General features: G+C 53.1%; 2 protein-coding genes across 2 annotated transcripts in view; one reads left to right on the top strand and one right to left on the bottom strand.

Moving 5' to 3' along the window:
* LOC102527463 (coiled-coil domain-containing protein 144A-like) overlaps positions 1–20,784 on the bottom strand; it is a 192,131-nt gene that overhangs the window by 129,847 nt on the left and 41,500 nt on the right.
* Positions 1,421–11,732, top strand: LOC140690060 (NUT family member 2-like). The gene is made up of 7 exons (XM_072951580.1): positions 1,421–1,686; positions 6,471–6,635; positions 7,983–8,111; positions 9,131–9,303; positions 9,755–10,023; positions 10,314–10,430; positions 11,128–11,732. Exons 1-7 carry the CDS (start codon positions 1,421–1,423, stop codon positions 11,344–11,346), a joined length of 1,338 nt encoding a protein of 445 aa, XP_072807681.1. The 3' UTR covers positions 11,347–11,732.

Raw genomic sequence — 20,784 nt, forward strand, 5'->3', positions numbered from 1 at the left:
AAAAAAAGTCACTATGAACTCATCTACAAAACAGAAACAGACTTGCAGACTTAGTGAACAATCTCATGGTTACCAGGGAAAGGGGGTGGGAAGGGATAAATTTGGGAGTTGACGATTTACAAATATTACACTATATATAAAAACAGATTTTTTAAAAAGTTTCTTCCGTGTAGCACAAAAACCTATGTTCAATAGCTGGTAACAACCTATAATGGAGAAACCACTACAGCCACCAACTGAGGAAGCAAAAGAGGAAAGGAAAATTAGTTATCCTGGGCTACAGCCCAGTCCTGGGAAGTCCTTGCCTGTATCTGACGCTGCCCTTGACTGCACTGTGTCCTCCTCCCAGGAGCAGGTTGAGATGAAGACATGCGTCCTTCCAACCTGGGGTAACAGAGGCCGCCCCCAGGACAGGCCAGGGGGAGGTGGGAGCAAGTCCACCTGCTCCCGGGGGACAGCAACCCTCTCCGCTGCCGCCCCCAAACCGCACGGCACCTGCCTCCCTCCCAATAGCCAACTGACCTGGAAACAAAGGTCCCGCAAAGCTGGGGTAGCGGCATGGAGAGGGGCACTGCCCCTGGTGAACTGGTCCACTTGTCCCCATCTCCCCCACGGCCTGTCCTGGGGGCGGCCTCTGCTACCCCAGGTTCGCGGGTCACAGGTTACAGGCCAGCCTGCTCCTGCAAGGCGAGCGCTGTGCTGTCGGGGGGGGGGGGCGACAGCGGCGAAGATGGCGGGATCGGCGCTGCCCCGTGCGACCGCGGGGATTTGCTCCCATTTCCCACTGCTGCTCCCGCTGCCCCCACACACTGACCGCACGGCGCCCGCCCCTCAGGAGCAGACTGATCAGTAACCTGAGTCCCACGAACCTGGGGCATTAGAGGCCGCCCCTAGGCCAGGCCGCCAGAGATGGGAGCAAATCAACAGGCTGGCAGGGGCAGACCCCTTTCCCGGCAGTGGAGGCACAAGCCGCTGCCCCCCCAACCCCCCCGCAACCTGACAGCACCGCACCCGCCTCCCAGGAGAAGGCTGCCTGCCACACGTGCACCCCGCGAACATGGGGAAACACAGACCGCCCGAACCCAGGCCGCGGGGGACTAGGGTACACATCCAGGGGCTCGCATGGGGCAGCCCCCATGCCACCGCGGCCGCAGCCGCCGCGGCCCGGAGACCGCACCGCACCCGCCCCCTGGGAGCAGGCCACGGTCTGAGGGCAGGTCGCAGGTGCTCCGGGGCTGTCAGGCACCCTCCCACCTCCCGAAGCTGCACCCGCTTTCCCAAACACGGAGGGGTTCAGGGACTACCAAAGGGTGGGGGGCAACACGAACCAGTGACTGGCCCTGGACCCACCTGAAGATCCTAAGGAGCCGCGCAGCTAGGGCCGCACCCACGCACCCCTCCCTGTGCGCCTCCCCAAAGCATGGCAGGCCTCACCGGTGGCTCCCCGACCTGCGCGCCCCCATCAGCGCCCCTTTACCTGCCCGGCGGCTGTGGAGACAAGGGGCACGTGGCGACCCGGACCCCAGGCCGTGTTTCTCCTCGGGGAGCTGGTCCAGGAGAATCCAGCTCTCGCCCGGCTTCCACGCGCACTGGGCGGGTTGCGGCGTTCGCGCCTCTGTGCATCCGCGCGTGCGCGCCCCTCCCCCTCCGCCTGGCAGCGCAGACCACCGGCCTTGGGCTCAAAGTGTAAGGGATGAAGATGGGCCGGGCCATGGGGCAGGCGCAACCTCTTGCCCTCCCCGCCCCTTCCCGTCTTCATCCCCATAGCCCTCACCCCACCACCGACCAATCACCACCAGCCTGTGCCAGGCCACACAGCCCAGCCCCACTCTCAGTCTTTGTCTACTGCCCTCTCAAGCTGCCCGCCAGGCCCAGTCTCTGCAGGGACCCCCAAGACAAGCCTCCTCACACCAAAGTCCCCGCCCCAACACTCCACCCTTCTAGGTACATGGCCCCAATGCTCCAAGCTCACACAACATCCCAAGATGGTCCCCCTCACCTCTTAGATAGGTCAGTTCTACTACCGAGCGGCTCCTCACCCCTCAGCCTGTCCCCCTCACTGTGGCATCCCCTCTTACTGAGAGTGCACTCCTACCCTGAGCTCACCTCCTCAGCCCACAGGTGGGGCGGGGAAGTAGGGCTCCGATCACCATGGCGATTGCCACCAGCAGGGATCTGGCCTGCTGTGCAGCTGCATGGCTAGTGTCCAAAGTTACAGGGCTCTGCTGGCTGGGCTGAAGGCGGTTCTAATTCCGGCCCCGGCGCCCTAACCCCCGCACCCTGTACCTCATCTAAGCAGGTGGGTCAGGGTGCTCTCGGGCTCTCTGCCACTGGCCTGGGCCTTGGGTTGTTGATGGCCCTGTTGGTGATACACTGGGCTTCCGGACCTGCCGGGTAGGGGCAAGGGTGCAGCTGAGCCCTGGGATGGACAGCAGGCTGTTGGCTGTGTGCATGGGGCTCTGTGAGTAGCCTGGGCCCAGGCCGGGTGAGTGCAGGGATCCTGTTCATTTGTGCCAGGGGAAAAGGGAAGAGGGATGGGAACTCTGAAAGTTCCACGTTGGGAGCCCAAGGCTGGAGAGCAAAGCAGGCAGCCCAGGTTGGCCAAGACACCTAGGAACCCGCCACAAAGCTGGTCCCTTGTATCTAGGGAGGCTGACCTTCGATGGGCCAATGAGATATCCCCTGCCAGCCTCCCCACACCACCCCTACACTTTACAGGTAATTCAAGGGACTTTGACAGGTAACTTTAATCAATGATGATTGTTCCTTACTCTGCGGGAGATCAGGTCCACGGTCATGGTGAATGAGGCAGGGCTCCTGCCTGATCCGCAGCCTTGGGAAGAGGAGGACCTGCCTAGAAACATCCCCTTACCCCTCACCAAAAGGCTCTGTGATAGAAAAAAAGCTATCTGACTCCGTATTAGATCTATTCCTTTCCTTTCACTCTGTATCCTATTCTGTAGGCTGTCTTCCTGGCTCTGCACCTGTTGTAAAATAATGTTGCCTTTAGTCCCTCTGGGAAACAGGAGAGCCTATTGTGAAGGCTCTGACCTTTAAGGATATTAACACTTTTGCACTCCTATAAAGTTAACAACTTGCAGAGTAGAAAATCACCTCTGTTTTGTTGGAGGTTTTACAGGGACCTTTTTGTCTGACCCATGTGGACAGCTGTAAGAACAAAGCATTCAAAGAACAAAGAAATCCTACACCAGGAAGTCTGCAACAACCAACCATACCCTCTCCCCTTTTTAGTACAAAAGGAGCTTAAAGTTTGATTTGGGAAAGATGGTTCCCCAGGACATTAGTCTGCCATTGTCTTGATCTGCAGCTGTCCACGTGGGTCAGATCAGGGTGCCCCTGTGAAACCTCTAACAAAACCAACATCATTTTCTCTTCTGCAACTTCTCTCTATAGGAGTGCAAAAGTGTTAATATCCTTAAAGGTCAGAGCCTTCACAATAGGCTCTCCTGTTTCCCAGAGGGACTAAAGGCAACATTGTTTTACAACAGGTGCAGAGCGAGCAAGACTAAGCCTAGAAAATGGGGCACAGGGTTAGAGCCAGAACAACAGATCAAATATGGAGTCACGTAAGTTCTTTTCTATTACACTATCACCTTTTGGACTTTTAAGTTTATACTAATATACTTTACCCTTTTCCAACTTTAAGTTCTACAATCGAGGAGCATTAAGTGCACTCACAACGCCGTGAGACCAACACCACTGGTTTCAGCCTACTTTCTTCCTCGAACAAAAAGCTTGTATCCAAAGCACACCACACATCCTCGCTCTCCCGTAACAAACCCTAATCCTGTTTCTCCCTCAGGTTTTTACCTATACTGGGGGTGCCCTATCAATGAAATCATATACAAGATGGCTTCATTTGCCTGCCAACATGGTTCAAGCAGCGGCTGGTGATGTTTTGTTTTGTTTTCACTTGAAATAGCATTTTTATTATTTGAAAGGGAAATCCAGGTGGGCTAAAGATGTGATGCACAAAATGAAGCCCTTTCAGTAACTCTGTGCATAACCTCGGGGGAGGCACTGCCCTTCCCCCTGTGACACCACAGGCAGAAGACAGAAGGGAGATGCTTAGCTCTTCCCTGGGGCAAAAACAAAACCAAGCAAATCAAGAAACCAGCAAAAGCCCAGAAATATAGCCAGAAAGACCAACCACGACCCGGAAGAAGCGTTCCTCAGAACCCAAGGTTGGAGAAAGGCTACATATCCCCGGGGTCCAAAAACCTCTCGAAACCCAGTGCTCTGAACAAACAGAACACACACGGGCGGTTCCAAAGAGAGGCAGGGCAGGTGGCCAGTGTGTGTTAAGACGTGCTCGACCTCTCGGGGGAGGACACGGGCGGACGGACACACTGTGGAGGGACAGCACTGGTCACCATGACGCTGGCAGGTCTTTAGCCTGGTGACAGCCAGCCCTGGTGACAACGTGAGGAGGCAGAGGCCCCAGCAGATCCCCCGGAGGGACGAGAGAACAGAAACACCTCTCCAGGGAAACAGTGTGCAGGACGCATCAAAGGGACACAGGCGCAGCAGCCTTTCCCCGGCAGTGCCGATCCTTAGAGCTGACCCCACCAAAGTGCTCGCACAACTTGCAAAGAAGTTTTTTTTTTTTTTTCAGTAACATGAAAAGAATCAGTATGTCATCAAGGCACTTTCACAAGTGACCTGCCCTGGGCCCTAACAATATAAACACGCAAATACACATACACGCACGTAAATGTATACGCACAGACATCCAGGAAAAGAGACAGAGAGACTGAAACACAGAGAGGCAGAGGGAGAGAGAGAAAGAGAGAGAGGGAGAGAGACAAGACAGGCGCAGAGAGACAGAGAGAGGGAGAAGGAACGCTGGAGCAGAAGTCACGCCCATCTTCACACGTCACTCTGCACGTCAGAACCCGGTCCCGATGTCCATCCACCCTGCAGGGGAGGGTGCGTGTGTGTGTGTGGGGGGGTCACACACGGACACGTAACCAGAAGGCATAAAAGCAGAGAGCACTGTGGGGCAGCCCACCCTAGAGGCCGAGATGAGACACTGGGCCTGAATCTAAACATGACAGAATGACCCAGGAGGTGGTATGCCAGCGAGAACGAAGTCACAGTTATATGCAATTTCTCACCCCCCCCCCCGCCCCCCACGCCCCGACAGGGAGCTTGGAAGCAGGCGGCAAGGGGAGTGACTTTCTCCGGACACCAGGGCAGACCCCAGCCTGCGTGAGGTGTGCTCTGCGCTCCGCAAGCCCTCTGTGGGGCCCTCCCTTTGCTGAGTCTGTGCATGAGCTCCCCGTGATGCCAGCCCGCGGGGCTGACAGGTGCAGTAGGTGTTTGTGGCTCTGGAGACACGATGGCTTCCCCAGGAAGGAGGGGCCAGGATGAACCCCACCGTGCCAACAGGGGACCGGGGAGACCCTGAGGGGCAGGCGGCTCGTCCAGGGTGACAGCACTGCTGACGAGGGGGGGCGGGGTCCGAACCCAGCCGCGTCCTCAGAGCTGGTGCCCTGGCTGCATCCAGGCCTCCGCAGGGTACTGGGGAGGGGGGCTGAGTTGGTGTCACTGTGTGTGGACATGGCACGGGCTGGGAGGTGAGCAGTCAGCAGCCCAGAGAGGCCCTGGGGGAGCTTTGTGTAAGGAGGAAGCTTGGGGAAGGGGACCCCAGGAAGTGACCTCACTTCCCTGGCAGCAGAACCCAACAGAACTTAGAACCGAGGTCACCGGGCACCCCCTCTGTCGAGAAGCCCCTACTCAGCTCACTCGGTTGGTGAACTCAGCTCAACTCAGTCACACATGTTCTGCTGCGTCCCAACACCCCGAGGCCGCGGCCCCCGGAAGGCCCACAGCGAGGGGCTGGGCCAGCGGTGACGGCGCTGGGTCAGCTCTCACCCCAGGCGCCTCTGGCCGTTTGGCCACAGGGACCCAAAGGTAACCCAGGGAGGCCCGGGGCAGGCCCGCCCAGGCCGGGCCACCACTCAAACCCCACCCGGGTATAGCCCCACATCCCCTTCTCCTTCCTGGTGGAGGTGGGCAGTCATGGTGGGGTGGGGGTTGGGGGGCCTGCCTCAAGCACGAGCAGGTCAGAGGCCTGGGGGGCCGGTCGTGTCCGCACCCCGAGTCCCAACTGGCGGGCTGGGCTGTGGCGAGCCAGGCAGGGCCCTGCCGCCCGAGTCGAACCCCATGCCCTCTGGCTGTGTCTCTTCCCTCCCCGGTGGCCGTCTGAGCTGAAGGAGGCCCCAGTCTGATCTGCCAGCAGAGGGCCGAGCGGGCAGAAGCAGGTGTGGTCCTGGCCGGGCAGGGTTCTGAGGCCTCCGGGCCGGGCCGGCTGCCGGTCACTGTCATTGCAGAGCCGGACACTGCAGGAGCCGCTGGGTGAGGACACCCGCGCTGCCTCCCCGACTGAGAGGCCGGTGCACGCTTCTCAGGGCCAGCACCAGCTCCGGGTGAGTGTGCACACGGAGGGGTCCCCGACATCATGACGGCCTCCTCCCCAGAAACCGCCCAGGCGTCACGCCAGGTGTGACAGGCCTGCGGGTGACAGGCAGCTCAGCAGATCCGGCTCTGCCTGGAGCACCTCCCTGGGAGTCAGGTGGAGAACCAGGAGCCCACCGAGGCAGAGCGCGAAGGTGAGAAGGGCGGGGCTGGTGCATGTGCATAGGTGACGGAGGGCCCAGGGCTGGGCCACACAGGGAGGCGTCCCCAGAGGCTGCTGCTGGCACCAGAGCAAAGATTGGCCTCAGACCACCTGTCTAGAAGAGTTCAGTCACAAAACACATCCTGTGGGCACTTGCTGGGTGGGAGCTGTCCGGAAAGCTCTGGGAATATGTCTGTCCTTGAGGAGGCCCACGGAAAGGGAGGCACGTGGGTCAAGTTTTCCTCTCTCACAGCATGAGCGAGCACCTTCTCGAGACTGAAAGCTCTCTCCACTTCCAACAGTCACAGATCCAGAGCAGGCGGGGGCAGGGGAAGATGCCACAGACCAAAACCAGGACCATCAGGATCCAGCAGGAGACCCCGAGCTCCCTCCTGTTGCTCCTGCTGCTCCTGACGATCCCGCAGCTCCTGCTACTCCTGAAGGTCCCGCAGCTCCTGCTGCTTCCGAAGGTCCTGAAGATGCTGCACCTGCAGCCGGACCGCTGGGCCACGGACACCCAGTTCAGGCGTCACCAGCCCCTGGGGCTAAGCCCCCTCTGCGCCCACCCGCACCTTCTTCTTCAAAATCCCACCATGAATCCCCTCCCGCACCCGACCTTGACTTCCATTCCCCTGAAGTGGTTTGTGTTTGGTTTTTCTTCACTTCCCTCTGTTTCTTTCATGTCGGTTATGGCATCCTTTATTTTGCCTTTTTAAGTTTCTTTTAATAAAATATAGACTTTGTCCCTCTGAAATTGTGCAATTCAGGAGCACTAGATGCCTTCACGATGCCATGCGACCATCGCTACCATGCAGGCTCACACTATTCCTTTCTTCAAAGTAAAACCCTGGATCCAGAGCACGCACTCCCCCCCACCCCACCAGCCCCCCAGCCCCTGACAGCCCCGAGTCCTCTTCCCCTCTGGGTGTCTTTACCTCTCCTGGGTGTTCCCTGACACGGGCACAATTACAGCTGATTCAGAGGATTGGGCAGGAGCCCACTTGGGCTCATCTGTGAAGTGGTATCAGATTCCCTGGCACAGGCCAGACCTCAGAGATGACAGGGATCTGTGTTATGAAAAGTCAGTCGTGAAGAGGAAAAGAGCTCTCCAAGGCACCGTGTCCCAGCTATGGCGTGGGAGTGTATGGTCTCCCTTCAGTGAGTGGGAGGGGGTGACAACAGTAGCCAGGAAGGCCTGTCTTTGACTCCCAGATACCTGCCTCTGCTCCTCCTGACGCTCAGTCATGCTGTGTTGGGGGATGTGCGGTCCATGATGCCAGGTGGGGTCAGGCTGGTGGGGAATGGGCTGTTCACTGAGACTGACCTTGACGGCTTACAGCCCAGTGCTTCGATCCCTGGCCCGACTCAAGCCCACTATGACGCTGGAGGAGGGACTGCAGCGGGCCGAGCAGGAATGGGAGCGCATGAGCAACTTCGACCGAATGATGTATTACGAGATGGCGGCAAAGTGAGTCCGCGTCCTGGACCCAAGGGCTGCGGTGGGTGAGGGCGACACCCCAGGGCAGGATCTGGCTGTGGTCAGAGAGGAGGAGGGAGGAGGCAGCTCCCCCAGCACAGGGTCCCCGCAGCCCAGAGGCCGGACTACATTCCAGAAGCCTCTCCCACACCTTGACAGCTTGGGTCTATTCGTCCTCTGCCCAGGGCTCCGCCCTTCCCTGATGTGGCCTTCTTTTGCCTTGATGAAGGGCTCACTCGGGGTGGAGCGGGGAAACTGTGAGCCCAGTGCGGTCAAACTCCAGCCCTCGCGGCTGTGCAGGGAAACATGTTCCACCCACCAGCCTGCTGCCTCCTTAGTGCTGGGGGCCTGGAGGCCACTCACATGGCATTTGGAACCCTCTCTCCTCCTGAAGTGTGGCCGGACTGGGTAACCTGGTGTCCCTCCCAGAGAGGCTGGGGAAGCCAGCGTGTCTCTTACCACAAGGGTCACTGGCTCTTCATGAAACTTCTTCGGGGTAAACCCTTCATTTGAAAAACCAAAACAAACAAGCACTTCTCAGAGGAAAGGAAAGCCTCTCCACTAACCTTAGGGTCCACATCCTACAACCTCTCCTGGGCCCAGTTTCCAGGTTTATGTTCCAGGACTCTCAGCATCAGCCCAGGATCCTGGATCCGGGCAAGGACCCCCGTGGGGAACACCTGCCTGATCTGGCCTCTGGCTGTCAGCCCTTCCTGTGTTTCTGGACACGGGCAGGGGGCAAGTGGATGGTCCCCTGTGGGCCTTCCACGCAGGCCTGGTTCAATTCAGCGACCTGGGTCTATGCCGTTGAACGCCCTGCAGTGCTGGGGAGGCACGGGTGTCCCCAGATCTGGTATTTGCCCCAACAGCTCCCCGCTGGGGACACCACCTCACAGGGCCTTGACCGCCCCCAGCACATCCTCTCCTGATCCCTCCATCTCTGCACCCTGGGTGGCCTCCAGAGCCCAGGACTTTTTCTCAGCATGGCCTGGGCCACCCTAATCCCTCAGGTTCAAGGAATTTGAGGCAGAGGAGGAGATACAACTTCAGCAACTGCAGTGCATGAAGTGGGTGCAGTGCCTGCCTCCTCCAGCCCCACCGGAGTCGGAACCTCAGGGGCCCCCAGACCCAAAAGTGGGCCTGCAGCAAGGTACCCACGTGCCCACTGGAGCCGGACGCAAAGGTAACAGGGACCTAGGGATGGCCACTGTCCCCACGTCAGTCCTCTTCCCTCAAGGGGGGCACTGGTCTTTCCACCTCAACAGCCACCCAGAGGGGGTCTCGGCTGCACTTTGTCACTACGGGGTATTGACCTGGTCTGCTGTTCAACTCCTCTCCCACTTCCCTGTCTGAGGGCCCCACAGAAAGTCTTCCTCAGAAGAGGGCAGGATGGGGAGACCTTTGAAAAAGTTGGAGGTTGCACACTTCCTCACACACGTGGCTCTCTTAGCTGCTCCCACTTACCTCTCCCTCCTCACCCCCATCACAGTGGGGGAAGACACAGGTGGTCCTGACCCCACCCACACCCACGTCCACGTCCCCCAAACACGGCGCTCCCCGACAAGCGCACTCCGTGCTCAGGCGCTGGACGCGGGAGCCCCTCACCCTCCTTTTCTCCTCCCGCTCTGCCTTAGCCTCTGTGCCCAGGAAAGCCGGCCCCAGGGCCAAACCCGCCCACCCGCAGCCACACAGATCCCAGCGGCCCCGGGAGACCAAGGCACCCAAGGAGATTCCCCTGGAGGCTGTCAAGGAGTATGAGGACATCTTGGAGGAGCTGCTGGGGCCTGTCCACTCGGCCACTGGGGAGACAGATGCAGAATGCCCAGAGGACGGGACCCACCCGGACCCGGGCCTCCTGAGCTACATGGACCAGCTGTGTTCCCAGGGAGACTTTGTCACCAAGGTGGGCTGGGCCTGCAGCCTCGGGGCTGCAAGATTCCACGGACTGGCACTCTCAGCACCCAGGAATGGGGTTCAGCCCAGGCCTTTGGGACTTAAGCTCGGCTACTTGTCCCTGAGCTTTGTGTGTGTGAGTGTGTCTCCGTGTGTAGCCGATTGCCACGGTGGTTTGAAACATGCCACCTTGTGGAGGAGAACAGAGTGGGTCTCTGCTGTTCACTTTCGCTGCAGGTATTTGTGGCTCACTGGTTACTCCTGGCCAAGGATGCTCACAGCCTTGTCCTTCCACCTTAGGTGGAGGCCGTCATTCACCCTCAGTTCCTGGCACATTTGCTTTCCCCAGAACCACAGCTGGATCCCTTAGCCCTAGCTGAGGAGTTAGAACAGGAGGAAGGACTCTCTCCTGAAGAGGTGAGCCAGAGGAGGGAGGGACACTCAGGGAGACTAGGGAGGGAGGGATCCCAGTTACAAGAAGGAAGGCAAAGGACACCGAGGGAACCAAGGTGAGGCAGGACCCAGGTGAGCCAAGGAAGGGATGGGACGCCAGAACAGGAGGCCCACAGCGCTCTACTCAACCCTCCCTGCCTGGAAGGCCTGGCATTGTGGAGGGCCTGCTAGGGACTGGGGCAATGCAGGACCGTAGGAAGGAGAGGATGGGGGCCGAGAGAGAAAGGAAGGACACACAGCCGGGAACGAGGCCCAGGAGGACAGCAGGAGTGCCAGTGTGCGTTCTTCGATTGGAGTCCTGGAGGCATCCCCCCTACAGCCCCTCACCGCCATCATCGGCTGCCCGGCCCTCCTGCTGCCCTCACCCATATATGCGGGGCCAGTCACTGACCACCGCCCTCCTATCAGCTGGTGTAGAAACGACTCCTGGCCCTGAAGGAGGAGTTGGGTGCGCGGGCGCCCAACACTCACCGTGCACCCCGATTGGACTCAAGTCCTCATCAGTCTGATGTTACACAAGATGCCCAGAGGCATGACGAAGGCCCCCAGCTGGGGGTCAGCAACGAAGATAGCCCACCAGAGATTGAGTCTGAGGAACTTTCAAGGTGCAACGAAACAGAGAGTGGCCTGAACACGTCAAAACACTGTCTTCTCTCTCCAGGACATGAGGGTTTCCCTCCATCCCGGGCTGGACAGCCCCTCTCTCCTCCCCAGGGTCAAAGGCACACTGCACCGAGTCTGGGACCCAGGGACACCTCAAATCTCAGAGAGGCCTCTCCTCTTAGGGAGGATGCAGGACCAAGGCCAGAGGATGGGTCCAGTGAGGCCAAGGAGGCGGCCCCCAGCCTGGATTTTATCTTGGCTACTCAGTACTGCCTGATGCCCTGGGGAGGGAAGTCCCACAGCTCTGCCCCAGGGCCCTTAAGATTTCTCTGCTCTGCAGCTCAGGAGGCCCCCCAAGCCCCCTCCCCTCATAGAATCAGCCTTAGCCCAGCTCCTGCACCAGCTGCCAAGTCCAGGAAGCGGGATCTGTGTGCAGGCCAGGTGTCTGATGACAAGCTACCCCAGACCAAGCCTGACCTCGGGATCTCTGGGAGACCAGCCTTGACTCTGGGGCTGGTGCGACCCTCACAACCAAAAAAGAGGAAGTGTGACCCATTTGTCGCAGGGAGTGTGAGGAGGAGGAGGAAGAAGAGGCACTGCAACAAGTAATAACCCTCCAGTGCCAGCCCCCCAGCGGGCCCTCATGGGAGCTTAGGGGCTCTTTCTCATCCAGTGCTGATCCTGGCTGATGTAGGGGGTGGGGGGGGTCCATCAGGGCCAGGGTGGGGTGGGGTGGTGGGAGTTGGAGGGCTGGGGAGGTGGGTGGGAGCAGCACCTTGCGGTGATATATGTAAAACGGGAATAAAAATAAGTTTTGTTTGGAAATGTTCTAAGACCAGTTTAGTCTTATTTGTCTGTGCTGCTGCACAGAGAGGGCTCCTGAGAGGGAGGAGGAAGAGGCCCCAAGAGCTATGGATCCACAGGTGGCCGGCTACATCTTCCTCCACATTGACACATGGTCCTCAGATGCTCCTGGGAGCCCCCAGCTCTCACTGTCCCCAGGAACCCCCACATCATTCTTTTCACTCAAGTCTGCTTGGCCACAGGCCTGTGGGACAGCCCATCATCATCAGCATTCCTGAACAAACTAGGGATGGAGAGCTGTCTTTGTGCCTTTCAGACCTTTGGACTGACTAAGCAGTTCTCTAGAATGGAGCCTCGAGACAGCCCTGGTCTTTGGGGAGCTTCTCTCTGCTTCCCTGAAGCAGCCAGCCCAGAGAGCCTCCTCTAGTCTCCTGGGATTCCTGTAACTGGTGAAGTGGTGGAGGCAGCACCCTCTTAACCCCAAGGACACATGGGGGATGGGCTGAGAGGGAGTTCATGGGCGCCTGTAAAGGAGTGTAAAAGGGGAATGACAGTGGGCGCCGCTGTGGGACTTGTGGGATTTACGTGCGGGGGCAGCACGTAACATGCTGGGTTTGTAACATGCTGGACTTTGACTGCCGATCCCAGCACTGCTTAGTTGCATGGTATGTTTAGTTTGTGAAAGGTTATCAGGCTGTAAGCTTGATATCTGTACTGTTCTGCATATACATTACACTTCACTTCAAGTCAAAAGTTAAAAAATAATAATTTTTTAAAACTTTTTTGAAGTAAAGCAAAAAAGAAAAGCAGAGAAGAGTAATTATCACAAAACTGAGGATTGTGGTCACCTCTAGAAGGGGATTTGATAACACATTTCTAAGGTTCTCACAATGTTCTATTCTACAATTTGTACAATAATCACATTATTAATTTACTTTTTAAACAGGTACGTTTTACATCTGTTTCAGTACGTGAAAATAAAATTAGAAGTAGTAAAAAAAAAATACAATAGTCCAGTAAATGTAAAAGCAACTAAAACAAATTCCTAGAAAACTAAAAGTATCAACAAAAAACAGAAAATGAAAACTCATGTAACCATTTGTTAAAGAATTTCTGAATCAGTAGTTTAACATGTTCCTATCAAAACCAGACAAACAAAATTCAGGTTCAGATGGCTTTACAAACAAGTTCTACCAAACTTTAAAGGATTCAACCATTCCAATTTTTCAGAAAGAGAAATAGAATACAGGAAAAGAAGGAATACCGCCTAACTAATTCCCTAAGGATGGTCTAATTTTGACACCAAAACCACAGGACAGCATGAGAAAGGGAAGACTACAGACCCATTTCATTCACGAACACAAGGATAAAACCCCAAGGATTTATGAGCAAACCAAAGGCAGCAGTACACAGCAGTGATGATGACCTAGCTGGGCTTAATCTCAGGAATGAAAAGCTGCTTCAGCATTAGAGAAACCTTTTCATGTTACCTGAAATTTGTAACAGATGAAAGAAGAAAAATCACATGAAAATTTCTAGAGAAGCAATGAAAAAGCAATGTGGAGATGCAACAATCATTCAGGACTTTTTAAAAATTTGAAGAAGAGAAACTCATAAGGAAAACTACATGAACACCGACAGAACTGACAGCCCTTCTCATTCAATGAAAGCTTTACTTTTAACATGAGCAATACCCACTCACCACTGCTCTTAAGACAGGGAAAAAAAAAGTCTAAGTAATGAAAATAAATAAAATTGTCATGATTTTCAAATGCTATGCTTGTCGTAAAAGAATTTCAGCACAAATTCTTGGAACAAGACTTTAGCAAGGCTGCAGGATATCATAAAATCAACTGGTAAAAGTCAAATGCCTTTCTCAAAACCAGAGCAGACAGAAATTACAGTAACAACAACAAACATCAGGGAGCAAGGAATCGATTTAACAAAAGACATATAAGAGGAAGCGCATAAAACTTTACTGGAAGAACTAATTATGAAAACAATGTGGCATCACCTAGTGAACACGCACGTGCCCTCCCACCCAGCAAATGTACCCCTGGGGGTGCGTCCAAGGAAACTCTCCTGTATCAGGAGAGATGTACCAGGTTATTCTCAGAAACACTGGAATAACAAGAAACAACCCAAAATGTCCATGAATAGTAGAATGAATAAACTGTGGTATATTTATATACGGAAGTAGTGAAAATGATTAACTTTACTCAGGAACATGATGAGTGAACAAAGCTACCTGAAGAACACACACAGTGACTCCACGTACATAAAATTCAAACCAGGGAGTGCTAAGCACGACACTGCTTAAGGAGCATCACAGGAGGGGGATATACATGAAGGTGCCTAACGGACAAGAAGCGCTGAAGAAACAGCAGTCCCATGGGGGCTGTGGGGAACCACCTGGAGGGCGGGCCAAGAAACACAGACCAGCACAGCCAGTGGTCACAAGGGGACACTCTCCACTGCACAATGAGGTCGTCCCAATACTACCTTACAGAACAGAAGAGCTTCCAAATTCACTTTATGATGCAAGTGTAACAATAAACCCCAAACCAGACAGCCTGCACACACACACACACACACACACACACACACACACACACACCAGACATGATACCGCTTATGAAGAGCAACACAAAATATTCAGCTTCTAGCAAACAGAATCCAACAGCACATTATAAAAGACAATAAAAAACTACCAAAAACCAAGCCGGGTTTACTCCAAGAATGTAAAGGAGATTCAACAGAAGGAAACCATTAACATGATCCTCATGTTCATAACTCTGAACAGAGTGTTAACCTCTCATTAACGATCATCTTCATGGAGGCAAAAAACACACTTGACAGAATTCACTCATTTATGTGAAAATAACCTAAATGGCAAGTGCTGGCTACTTCCATAAGTAAAATACACCTCAGCTCAATGCGAGCATCTTACTTAACAGGGAGACACTAGAGGCTTTCCTCCTCAAGCTAGAAATCATGGAAGGCCAAAGTGTTCGCCAATTTATGTTAGAATAGGTAAACATTAAATTCTAGGGTGTGAGAGAAACATTTACCAGCTCTTGAATGCTACATCCTGCCTGCTGGGGTAACCAGAAGCACTTCTGAAGTTTCTATGAAACTTTGGCCTTCTTACACCTAATTTCTGTAAAGGGCTCTTTCTAGCAGTTCTGTCAGAGTGGACAGAGACTCACGAATGTCTTTTCCTTCCAGCTCACTTGGGACTAAAGAAAGAATTGACAATGCTCCTAAAGAATATCACCTTTATCATCACTTGAATGCTAAGGGATCAGAGCTGTCTTGAAAGGATGCTTGAAGACGTTAGCAAAATACACCAATGGAATGGCTCAACATGCAATACCACTTAAAACCTCTCCAGGCGGGACAGAATCAAAATGAGGTGTTGGGAAGGAGGTGAAGAACTGAAACACCTCACACCTGCTGACAGAGGGTAAAATGGTACTCCGGAAAATGGTTTGGTGGTTTGCTAAAAGATTAAAAACACACCAATCTGCCGAAGTGTCAAGGACTAAAGCCAAAGGCAGTGTGAGGAACTGCTCTGTCCTGAAGGGGACCACCGAGACAGGGGCTAAGCGCACCATGCGCCCACCAAGCAGGGTCTGAAGAGCAGGAAACTGTCCTGGGCTGGAGCTCACTGCCCGACGGGCACGGCTGCATTACGGTTACACAGGAGGGCCGTTGTGTGGTGTTCTGGGGAGACGGGGCACTGTACCAGTGATTTACTCTCAGATGATGCGGAGGAAAACCCTCTTTGTACTGTCCTTATGCTATTTTTATATATTTAAGACGGCTGAAATTTTTGTTACACATACAGCATTTAAAACATCCTAATTTATTACATAAAAGGAAATCATACCCTCCCCTTATACTTCCTCCCCTTTTAATTATTTCGGTTTTCTTCACAGCACCTACCAGTAGCTAAAGCATCATGTGCACAGGAAGCCTGCCTTCCCCTCTGACAGTAAACTCCTGCTAAGCGCTGGGACCGGGTCTGGTCTCCATGCTGCTCCAGGGCTGGCACAGTGGCCAGTGCACAGTGTATTCATATGTGTTCAATAAGTTAACCTATAGTCTTATTATGGTTTACAATAAAATCATTTACCATCCCCTCCCCCAAAACATGCACCCATCACTCGCCCACAGCAACTCTACCCCTGTGTACCCAAGAGAACTGAAAATGTATCTCCACTTCAGAACAAGAGATGGATGTTCATTGCAGAATCATTCACAGCAGACAAAAACTGGACACATACTGTCTATAATCTAGTGAAGCCATCCAATTAATTGCTATTTGAAAACAAAAGCAACAGAACTACTAGTCCTGGCAATAACATGGATGAATCTCAAAATATTTTAAGCGAAGAAAACACCAGAAAAAAAACTTTTTGGAATGATGAAAACGTTCTAAAACTGGACTGTGGTGATGACTGCACAACTCTGTAAATTTGCAGTGAACTGCATATTTAAATTTTATGAATTTTGGACTATGTTGATAGAGCTGCTTTAAAATAAAAAGTAGAAAACAAGGGACAGCCTCCTTTTTCTTGCTGTGTCCTCAATTTTTTAAAAATCAGGATGGTGTAAAGAGAGGGATGAGCATCTGAAGGGAGCCTGTAAACCTGAACTAACGAAGTCCAAACTGCAAGATGCAGGACCCTGACAGTCAGCAGCAGCGGCAGTCTCATGCTCCCTCCCTGTGCCCGGCCCCTCCAGTCTGCCTCAAAGGCAATTCTCAGAGTCTGCCTCGACTCCACCACCAGCATCCCCCAGGCACCCGGGCAGGAGGCTCTGGGAGAACCTGGGCTTGGAGACACAAATCCATCAGTGCCACTACTAACTGCACACTAGAGAGACAAAGTTTTAATTTGTGTAGAAGATTCTGACTGGCTGAAAAAGAAACTTCAGTTTCTGGGTTGGGATGTGCCATCAACTTCTTATTCCTCAGCCACAGCTTTATGTCTCACAACAGACTATAGCATTCTTAAACTTGGGGGACAATCATTCAACGGTTTCAAAGTCTCAAAAATTATTTTAGGGGGCATATGTAAGAAAAAAGAAAAGTATCTGCTAACTCCAGGAACTGCTCAGAGGTCGTTTATCCTTATTTAATAACAATAAAAAGAATAACCCACTTTAAAAATAGGTTTGTGCATGGGCCACCTTTTTCAGTTTCCAAAGGCAGAAACATGGACAGGGCCACTTAAAATTAAGTGATTAATGAATAAACACTGAGTAAAAAAGTATCTTGGACCTGTGTTTGTGTTAAGTGCTATAAGAAAGACAAAAAGAAGGAAACTCTTTAGACGGAACCTAAAGCTAAGGCCTGATCAAGCCTTTTCAATCCTCTCTCCAAGCCAGGCATCCACCGACCACGAGCTGCCTGGGGACTAGGTGTTTTCTTCACGGAAGCAGCTGAACAGCTGCTCTGTGTACTACTGCAGACAGACACCACTTGCTGAATTAATCAGTAACTGGGAAGCCCAGGTGGAGTTAGTGGCTCTGTCCAGAATGATCTCCTATCAGTGTTTTCACACAGTGACACAGTAATCTTATTTCCTTATCAGTCTGTCTCCAACAGGACCTGGAGCATCCCTCAGGGAGGGCGGGGACTGGACCAGGGCCTGGCAGAGATGCTCTGACTATTAAATCTAACTGGGAGGGGGGCTGCCCTAGACCACACAACTGTGTGACCCAACTCTAGCACACTCACTTCCATGGACTGGGCTTTGCACTCCAGGACGATGTCTAAGAGACTGAGGGGAGGGAGGACGCTGGCCCCGAAAGGCCCATTCACTTCCAGGGAGTAACAACCAGAGCAGTAACCCGAGGCTAAGGGCTCAGCGCTCAACCTATGTGTCTCATCCAATCCTCCCAACACTGAGGTAGGTATCACTACCCCCTCTCTACAGGACAGAATAACAGGCTCAGGTCACATACAGGTGTCCAGAGCCCACACTCTTATCTGCTCTACTGTACAGACTCCCAGCCACGGATCAGAACATGGGCCTTAGAATATCTGTTCTTAAGTCAATCTGTGGGTGCTGGGTTCCTGGGTGATTACTGTTAGGCTGCATAACTCACACGTTACACATGTATCAAAACTTAAATGAGCTGTAAAGAATGCCACCCAGTTTGGCTGCCACGCCCATACTACCAGGGACAGGAATGCTGAACAGCCCTAAAAGCAACCCAAACCCCTGTTCTGTCTATTTTGCCCCCCCTTCCTTCCAACCCGCCCCCAACAGCAGGCCTCGGCCCAGCACAAGAGCAGGGGAAGCAGCACCAAGAACTAACCTGGTTAGTCAGAGGTCAGCGGGAGACATCTCATGCCCACCCCCACCTCACTGCGCCACCTTAGAGAGGTCTAGCCTTATCAAATGATGCCGCCTGGGCCTCAGGTGTCCTGGATCCACGGTGGACACTAGCCCAAGCTGGATCAGATTCTCTCCCCCAGGAGTCAGAGTGCTCTGAAGACACATACCTCTGGGAAGCTATGGTCAGCTCTCTTCTGCCAAGTGCATGGGGATGTGGTCAAAGTGAAAAGAGAGAAAATACAAAAACACTTGTGCAGAGATGCAGGATGCAAGAAGATTTTGTAAATGTCAAGAGGAAAGGGAGTAGCTGCCTTGGTCTCGCTTTTAGTTCCCGGTTACATCCATACCTGAAGCTTTAACTGCTCTTCCTGTCCCTGTAACACCATGAGAATCATCCCAGGATCTGAATCACAAACTCCCCAATTTCTACAACCCATTTTCTACAAGTCATGCCCCAAACGCTTTGGCACCCTTCCCCACCTTTCACTCAGCTAGCTTCAAGTCATTCTCCAGGTCCCAGCTTAAACAGCACTTCTTCCAGGACACCCTCCCGGACCACTCCGTGAACCCCTGCCCCACTTTTTATGGGTGTAACAGGCAGCACTCTGCGCCTCGTCATGTTCAGTACAACTGACTGCTTTCCTGTTAAGACTGTAAACACCGAAGCGTAAAACCCACTTCCATCCTACTGCTTAGCACACAGGTCAGGTCCACGAATAGTAAAGTTCCTAAATGAATGAAGATTAAGAAACTGCTGGAGGTATGCAGGGGGAGTCGGAAGAATCAACGCTGATGAACACCCTACTGATAAAAACGAAGCTGCTTTGACCCTACCTCCCTCACCCCTTCCAAGTTTCTGGCTCCTCCTTCTTCCATCTCCACAACAGGCCCAAGTTGCTCATCACGATCATCATTTTACCCCTTGGTGCCAACACATTCAGGAACTCAGACTGCAGGAAGCACGCTTCCAGGTAACTCGCTGTAACAGAGGAAAGTCTATAGCAGTTCATGGGGGAAAAATTATACGTATTGAGGTCTAGAACAAATCTCAGTTCTGCTATACATTTACCACCTGTGAACCCTGGACAAGTTACCTGAGATCTGGGTTCCTTATCTCTAAGTGAAAAACGTAATACCGCAAAGGTGAGGATGAAAATGACTTTGAAACCATAGCACCTAAGGCAAGCTTGCAACTAATGCTAGTCAGTTGGTCACGGTGAAGTCCATGCAGACCTCACTCCCCACCTCCCACCAGCCATAGATGGGTTCAGAGCCCAGAGCGTGCTGAAACACTGAGCATCTGAGACAGACCGTGGACAACATCTATCCTGCTGGCTTTCAAATGTACGGGAGCCCCAAGAAGTGAAAGAGAAAAGAGAAGCAAAAAGGAAGAAAGAGCATCTCAGGGTCAGGCCGGTGGGCGGGCAGAGCAGGCTGGACGCGGGGTGGTGTAGATGGAGATGTTTCTTTGGAAAGCCATCGTTTTCTACTTAGTAGGTACATTACTGTCAGCAAGGTGAGGAACAAACTCTACATAGTTCCCAGAAAACTCCACGTGGATGTTTTCCATGAAAATATTTTTATTAATGCTTCAGAACTGAGAGCATACAAAATAAATTCAGCAGAATGGCATATCAACTACAGTCACCACCAGGAGCACATTATTAGGGATGTTACTAATACCAAAATGAATTCTGTTTGCATTTCACTTGCACTCAAAACTGTTCAGAAACTCTGGATTTTCTGTTGCTCGTGTAACATGGTCTCCTCATATCTTTGAGCTCCAAAAATCATACAAGACACTTCTTTATTAGAAGTTACATTAACGAGTTAAGCCAGCACAACTAGGAATCTGGTCTGGAGCCTCTGTAAAGGATTTATACTACTGCTGGTCCTGCCTTTCAAACAGGTGGTACCAAAACCCAGCAAAGTTCCAGGGAGGGATGGGCAGAGTGCTAGAGCCCAGAGTCAGAAGGAAGTTCATGGAGGAAACGACTCTCACAGGAAGGCAGGAACTGCCCAGGGCCCAGCCCTTCTTGGGGATGGGCTGGAGGGAAACACCACTGGCATCTTAACAGGACACTCCGCTGCAGGGACGGACTGTGCTGCCTGCGCGTTGCATGCAGGTCATTCGGCACGTCCACCTCCACCACATACACGCTGAAGGCCATTAACACCTCCAATCGATGTAACGACAAAACGCAAAACTAAACTCACATACATTTCGAAATGTCCCTGGAGATGGGGTAAAAATCACACCCACTGACTGAGTACCCCTCAGTAAGCAGAAAGAAGAGAGAACAAGTACAGTGGGTAGAAAGCCAAAGAGAGACAATGAGGGAAGCACAAAATTTGATGAGGAACCAGCAGAAAAGGGCATCCTTCAGTGAATTTCACCTATCCTCTCAAGTCCCAGGTCCTTAGAAAACAAAGTCCTTCAGAACTCGATCCCGCCCATCCTAGCTGCCTCCACTCCAGCCTTCTCCACAAGGTATCCACCCACACCCCCCCTTCCCAGACAACTCCTGGTTTTCCCGACCGGATGTGCCGAGCTCAGACCT

The sequence above is a fragment of the Vicugna pacos genome, chromosome 28, assembly GCF_048564905.1.
Source record: "Vicugna pacos chromosome 28, VicPac4, whole genome shotgun sequence".
Classification (NCBI taxonomy): domain Eukaryota; kingdom Metazoa; phylum Chordata; class Mammalia; order Artiodactyla; family Camelidae; genus Vicugna; species Vicugna pacos.